This window comes from Pelmatolapia mariae, linkage group LG7 (genome assembly GCF_036321145.2).
Source record: "Pelmatolapia mariae isolate MD_Pm_ZW linkage group LG7, Pm_UMD_F_2, whole genome shotgun sequence".
In the NCBI taxonomy this organism is placed as follows: domain Eukaryota; kingdom Metazoa; phylum Chordata; class Actinopteri; order Cichliformes; family Cichlidae; genus Pelmatolapia; species Pelmatolapia mariae.
This window is the reverse complement of record NC_086233.1, coordinates 19,485,331-19,492,528: the sequence shown is the minus strand read 5'-3', so window position 1 is coordinate 19,492,528 and position 7,198 is coordinate 19,485,331. Positions and strand designations below refer to the sequence as shown.

At 40.5% G+C, this 7,198-nt stretch overlaps 1 protein-coding gene across 1 annotated transcript; it reads right to left on the bottom strand.

The window, feature by feature from the left end:
- Nucleotides 1-1,265: 1,265 nt before the first annotated feature.
- On the bottom strand, nucleotides 1,266-6,622 carry LOC134630722 (Golgi phosphoprotein 3-like). Its single transcript, XM_063478301.1, has 5 exons — nucleotides 6,238-6,622; nucleotides 5,608-5,739; nucleotides 5,212-5,326; nucleotides 4,453-4,613; nucleotides 1,266-3,690 (listed from the first exon to the last, which is right to left on the bottom strand). The coding sequence occupies exons 1-5, from the start codon at nucleotides 6,445-6,447 to the stop codon at nucleotides 3,427-3,429; spliced, it is 882 nt and encodes a 293-aa protein (XP_063334371.1). The 5' UTR covers nucleotides 6,448-6,622; the 3' UTR covers nucleotides 1,266-3,426.
- Nucleotides 6,623-7,198: the final 576 nt, after the last annotated feature.

Sequence of the window (7,198 nt, the reverse complement as noted above, 5' to 3'; positions counted from 1 at the left end):
GACCAAGGGTACATCTTTCACCATCTTACATCGCTGCCATTCCCCAACTCTCTGTGGATGGTACTCATAGCCATTGATCGATGGTCAGTGATCAATGGTGACGACAACTTGCATATTAACGATCATGAAACTGACCTCACAGGCCATTGTTGACTAGTGGTGATAGTTTCGGTCATCATGCAAATGTGCTGTTTGTAAGGCTGGGGAAACCTGCAGTCAGCTGACACTAAGGAAGTCACCTGGATGAGTGAGGAAAACACTACATCCACCCGAATGTAGAGAATCAATTTTTTGGGGTTTCCTTACCTGGATGATTGAACATCTAGTAACACTATTAGGAAGACCGGTGTTCTCCAACTTTGAGAATATGTTTGCTGTGAAATACATCGATCTGACAAAGTTCACATACACATTGTCAATATGGTACGAAATGGTGAAATTTCTGTTTAAAGCAGTGGTTCACAAACTTCTTCTGGCCTCAAAGAAAGTTGACTACCCACTTATTAAAAATTTATATTTATTGTTAAAAATATAAAATGCATCCAAGTTTCATTGTATTTAAAGGTTAAATAGCGTCAGGGAACTCTTTTTTTTTTTGGTTACTTTCACCAGAAACAAAACGATTCACCTTAGTTTCATTTCCTGTTTTCACCTGCACATCCCAGAAATAATTTGCTCCCTGATAAGAGTTAGGCAAGAAGCCACTCCCATGTTTGTAATGGAAACTATGTAGCTGAAGCGAATAGTTCGCAAAGAATGATAAGGTAACATGATATCCCTGTAATCATTGCAACTGGAAGTTGTAAAAGAAGTTTAGTCTGATGGGAAATGCTGCTGCATCCTATTTCTTGGTTGGGATCACTAAAAAAAACCCAAACTGTTCCACAAAGGTAACAAATTGGTTCATGTTAGTTAATGAATTTCAGAGACTGGTGTGTAGGCTTTTAAGTTAAAGAAGAAAGAAACTGATCAACTTTCTGCCATAAATATAATTTCTACAACCTATTATCAATTATTTGTTACCTACTGGTTATTAGAAGCACGCTTCTACCACTGAAAACAAGTACCAACATTTTTTTCCCCTTTGATTACTGAACAAGTTGCAAAGGTTTATATTCACTGAAGAGATTCATCTACCAACTAGTTTTAGAAGAATGTTAATCAGACGATCTACCTAAGGGATCAAAATCTTGATAAGAGCAAACCCGTTTTTAACCATAAATTCTGAAAGAAAAACCGCAGCAAAACATTATAAATTCAGGCACTTAAAGGATCCTTAGTTTATTTTTTTGTGGTAATACAAAAAGCATACAGAATTATAGAGGATAGGAGAGATCCCTTTCACTGAATTCAATTAGACCGTACACATAAAATGATTAATAATTACATACAAGCCATTTTCTCTGTAGCTACATCCACAAACATCCCAGCCCTCCACCGATAACAAGCATGGTCTTGTTGCTGTAAACGTGTCTCAACAGTTCTTCATACCCACTGGTACTGTGCAGGTAGAAAAAAGGCAAAAATAAAACAGGCGATGTAACTTCATACACAGACCACATTGATCAGATGGTGTTTTTATAATCATAATTTTACAATGAAACAAGCTTTTCCCAGACCGGAGCCAAAGCGTGTTTGGAGTTCATTTCCTCTCCATTAGACGTTGTTAAGATGTTTCAGTCATAAACAGGGATTCATCAAGACCCCATGTAACCTCCGCCATCATTTCCATGTATCAAACCATACAACATGCCCACAGGGGCTGATTAAACAGAACAAAAAGAGCATGTAATCATGAAATGACACTTAAGCTGAGATACATGGAAAGTCTTGACTTTCCATAACTGCACAACACATTTTCTCACTTACCTCTAAAAGTAACAACTGGCATAAATCACATGATCATGTCAGGACGATTTCTTCAGAGGAAATGCAAACAGGTTATGCTTGTCGATTAGTCATGTGTGGAAACTCCTACACAAGACTTGCCTCTGACTTTCTGTTTTGTTTTTGGGTTGTTTTTTTTTTATACCAACTACGATGACAAAAGGAAATTCAACTAATATTTTTCGTCAATTTGCAGGGAAATGAAAATATTGTTAAACCTAAATAGCTCTTCTATGTCTACATACCACTAGTTTTAAGTGAGAAAATATGTTTCTGTAGTAACTAAAATAGCTAACCTGCTTGGCTAACAATTCCTTAATATGTATAGGTAAACACTAATGAGCACAGTAAGTGTCATGGAGGGTTTTTTTTAAATATCCAAATTTGATCACTACTCTTTTTCCCCCCTGCGTCTTTACATCTTGATTCACATTTAAAAATATAAGTAGCAGGAGCATTTTTTTTAATCACCAAGGGAATTATTTATTTTTTTGTTTTTTTAATTTTTTATATTTATAGAACTGGATTGAGATTTTTTTGTTGTCGTTTTTTTCTCCTTTACCATAGTTTCTAAAGTTTATAATCATCAAATCCCTTTGTCACAAGTGGGTTACACAACCCGAGAAGATACCTATAAATACTAACCTACCTGCAGGGCTAGCAGCTGTGCAAAATAGTTAATTAATGGCAGGCTACTCCAAGCATCGATCAGCAACATAAACAGAAACGGAAGACTAGCTGCGTTCTCTACACACAGAATGGACCCTTGAAAAACCAGCAAACTAATGAGAGCTTTGTTAGATTGCACATTTTAAATCTCTATAAGGGCCGAATGATCTCACACTTACTGGTGAAGGAACTGAACTTGTGTTTAGCCCCTCTTTCCCCCTCAAGAGGCATTGAGGGGAAAGGAGGAAAGAAAAATTAAAGCAAGGACAAAATGAATCTGACAGTCAGGTAGTCTGTAATAATGGTAACCCAGAGATGTGTTCTTAATTCAAGTGGAAACGAACAGGTGGAAGCGGGAGACCTGCGAGAGCAGAAAGAGCATTGCTCATCCTTTGTCCTCGCATTAGCATGTGGCAGGGTATGGAGATCTTGAAGTGATGAAGAGATGACGTTTCCTCTGTGCTGAAGGGAAACTTGGCCCCAGTCAATATCTTCATATTCACCATGACTACTGTTGCCAGCTACTGCGCTCTCCGATGTCATCTAACAAATAGAAACCCACCTGTATGTAGTGTTGATGTTTGTATAAGTATATCCTTTGCAGTGGCAGATGATGTACCTCACTTGTGTGAAAGCAGCCAGTCGTTTCCATTTTAGAGACGTAGCCCGTCACACTGTTAGCTTGGTGAAGCCCACCACCGATCAAGACTGTGTTAATATGGACTACCACCAAAATATCATCCAGAAGAGATGTCTAAACAAGCTTCCCAACCAAAACAGATTGTCTCATTAGAGTGAAGTCTGTCTCATTAAGTCCTTCAACCAATTAAATAATACAGACCACCTTTCAGTCCAACCAATCAGGTGCTTTCATTTAGTAAAGGCGGCCACCACGGCCCACATTAGTTCATTGACATTGGGCTTAGTGCTCTCTTTCTCGGGCTCCAGCTCTAGCAGAGTGTGAACTCTCTTCATGGCGAGGTCGTACTGTTCGTCTTGGAGCGGGGCGAAGGCATTCTCAAGAACATCGGACGAGTGAGCCAGCAGAATCAGGGCCAGAACCCGCTTGTCCATGCGGTGGGGATCGTTGACCCACTTCTCCAAAACAGAGTCCTGGACCTTCTTGACAAGGCGCTGCAGGTAGTAACAGTAAATATTATAGAGTTTTATAGCTAGAATTAATGTGAATCAGATTCAATTACATCATTACATTATTCAGGCTCTAACTCAGAATCTGTACCACACCATACCTTTATTATAAAGCACTTTAACATAAAACCAGAGTTCACACAGTGCTGCACATATACAAATATCATAAACAAACAACAACAACAAAATAAATAATTAAAATAAAAACATGTTAAAAAAATGTAGCTTCATGTTAGCAATACTTTAACCCCTTCAGGAGTCAGACAGGAAGTTTGCTTTAGCCTCTCGAGGCCGGAAACTACACAGTTGGTTTTTTGCATAAAAGGTTATGTTACCGCTAACTAATAAGCATATACCGCTGCCAGACTTCTTGTCCTCCTATAGCTGCTTGTTTTAATGCTAGACCAGAATCAATGTTGTTAACTATACAACCATAAAGTGAAAATGATTCGCCATCCAGCTAAAATATGAGAGAAGATGTATGAGGGGAATAATGCCCCCTTTTGAATTGATGCTTGTGCAGTTTGTCAACTCTATTTTAACTGAATCCAGTGAAGAAAAAAAAAGTGCAAATATAGGTCAAACCTCTATCAAATTAAGTTGAGGGTGTGATATAACATGCTCCTAAATAGCTGACAGTCCCTGCACGCAAACCAAAAAACACAAACCTCCCCCACCAATGATATGCAATGATGCTTGAATCAAAATTTTGATCATGATTGTGGAACAAAGTGAACATTTGCATACCTGTTTAATGGTACTGTTGGTAAGCGGATGTGTGGTCATATCAAAAAGCAAGAAGTTCTGCTTCTCTGTGGTGAGGACACCTTTCTCCACCAGGTTTTTGGCCAGACGTTCTCTGACATTTCGCAGCTGATAGTGCAGCTTGAGCGGATTCCAGGTCTCGCCTACGTGACAACAATGAGATCGGCTTTCAGACGCAACAAAATAAATGATGTGCATGCCGAGGTCATTTTTTCCCTTTAAGGTTCTTAGCTGAGAACAAGAGCCAAAAGTGCTTCCTGTGTTGCTTTTTTACTATAGGTATTATAAAAAAGGATGCACCCATTGTTACATTTTGCAGATTGTGACAGTGCATAAAATGTAAATGTATTTTAAAAATAGGTTTTTAAAGTGTAATAAATTTTCATCAATACACAATCTTTTGATATTTATCCAGCTTTGATTTGGTACTACAGATAAACACTGGCCTCTGCCATTGGTGAATGTCATCTCACACAAACACCAAGACTGACACCTACTGACAGATTGGTGCATCCCTAATTATCTACTGCATTTCCAACTACTGCCATTTGGGGCACTACAAAGTGTTTTTAAAACACTTTTAAAAATCAATTAATCGTGCTACTGACTAATCTGACATTGCACATAAGCAAGCAGTACTCCACCGCCCCAACATTTTAGACACCTATGTGACCGAAAAGGTGAAACAATAAGCAGATCACCACCAGGTTTGGCTAACAAATACAGCAGTCCTTATCTCACCACTCAGTAGCTCTATCCAGCTCTGGACATTCTCTGGAGGCTGAGTTTCTTTAATGTGTTTCAAGGCCTCATCCAGCAGCACGTCTCCTGTTGGAGCATCTGACTTGCAGATCACCTTGCCAGAGAAAGGTAAACATTTTAATAATGATGGCTACTGTCTGTGGAATTATGATAGACACATCCTGTGTGAGGAGGAATTACACAGGTAACTAGGTGTAAAGCTCCCGACAAAGGAATGCTTCCTTCTTCGTCAGAAGAAAAGCAAACAGTGTCAAGTGTCCACTACGTCAAAGCATTTAACAGGACAAACTGGTCCTTTCCCCCCTTACACACACACACACACACACACACACACACACACACACAAACATCTGATTGCAATATAATAGTTCTCACCTTTCTTGCCAGCAGGCTTTTCCTTCGCACACCGGACGCCTCCAGCTGTAACCTCCCTCTGAGAGCCAGCTCTACAAGCATACAGCCTCGAAGGCCGGAAGAAATACAGTCGTTCCAGAAAGACGTGTAGCCCTGGGTGGAGAAAAAAACACTCGCTAACTTAGCTGACGTGTTGGAAGGAGCTGAAGCAAAGCGAGATGAAAAGGAAAGCGGTGACTCGCTGGCGAGTTGACAAGTCAACGCTTGGAGAAACCCGAGCTAAGAAGCTCAACAAACCGGATAATTGTTTTCACTCTCCATCACCCCCCCCCCCCCCCCCCCATTTTTTTCTGTAACCTTACGAGCCAACAACAAAACGCAGCGCAAAACATTTCGATGCGCTTAAATACAAGCTACATGACATCTGCTAGCAAGCTTAGCAACGACACACTGTGAATCAATACACTTCCAGATGTGCTACATGAACACAGCATTCCGGGAAACTTTGGTTTATTAAAGCACTAGTTAAGAGTTAGCTTTGTTGACAACCACGACTGGTGACGCACAGTAAACTCTTACATTAGCTAATGTCAAGTGTAGCGACTAAGTTACTAGCCAGCCTGCTAAGCTGGACTGCAAAGCAGCGCTCACCTCTCGGTCCTTGAGGCCCAAGAGCAACACTTCCTCCATTAGCGTCAGTCTGGTCTCCTTTGAGTCCCCTTTGTCGTCGTCTTCCTCCTCCCCGCGGCGCGCTTCGTCTTCCTCACCGCCGGACTCCCTCTCCTTCTCGGCGGCGGCGCTGCGAATGGCCTCGGTCCGCCGCTGGACGAGGCCCGATGTTCTCTGCGTGAGAGTAGTCATAGCTGATGCCGAAAAACGATAAAATCCGAAGAAAGGCGCCGACTTCGACCAGCAAGAGAGCCACGCAGCATGTAACCTGAAGGTTAAAGGTGAAAATCGGAAAGCGGTGGACCGATCGAGCGAAGCCGACGGCTAACGTTCAGCTGGGCTCGAGATTCCTGCAGACTCTGCCCACTTCCGGATCCAACATGGTGGCAGGTGACGTAAAAACGTGGCCTGGAGTGATCCGCGGACGCCTCCGGCCTCGTGCCTTCAACAGAGCGCAGCGGGAAATATGTGCTACGTAACCTCTGAGCTGCCCCATAAACTGATTACATTTAACGACAAAGGCTATGAATTATTCAGAGAAAATCCTGTTTTATAGAGCCCTAATTTAAACAAAAACAATGGTAAAGCGTTTTAGGAAGAAATTCAAAATACTTTAAAGATGCAAACAATTAGATAAAAATTTAAAAATGGCTGTCTTAATCATTACATTATTTAATCTCTGTAATGACGAGTAAAGGAAACCAAATAACACATCATAAAGGTGGGCTCAGTCTAGGAAAAAAAATGTAAAAATAGCCAGAGCTGGTCATCTATGAACTTTTACTGTATGAATAATTAGCCTACTTCTATATTAGTGTTGTTGGTGGGGTTTAAAAAAAATATTTATAAAAAAAATAATGATATAAAAATTAGCATTTACGATATAATCTCTTGTTATATATCACACTGTACACTTGATTATTGCACCTTCAATAGATCACTT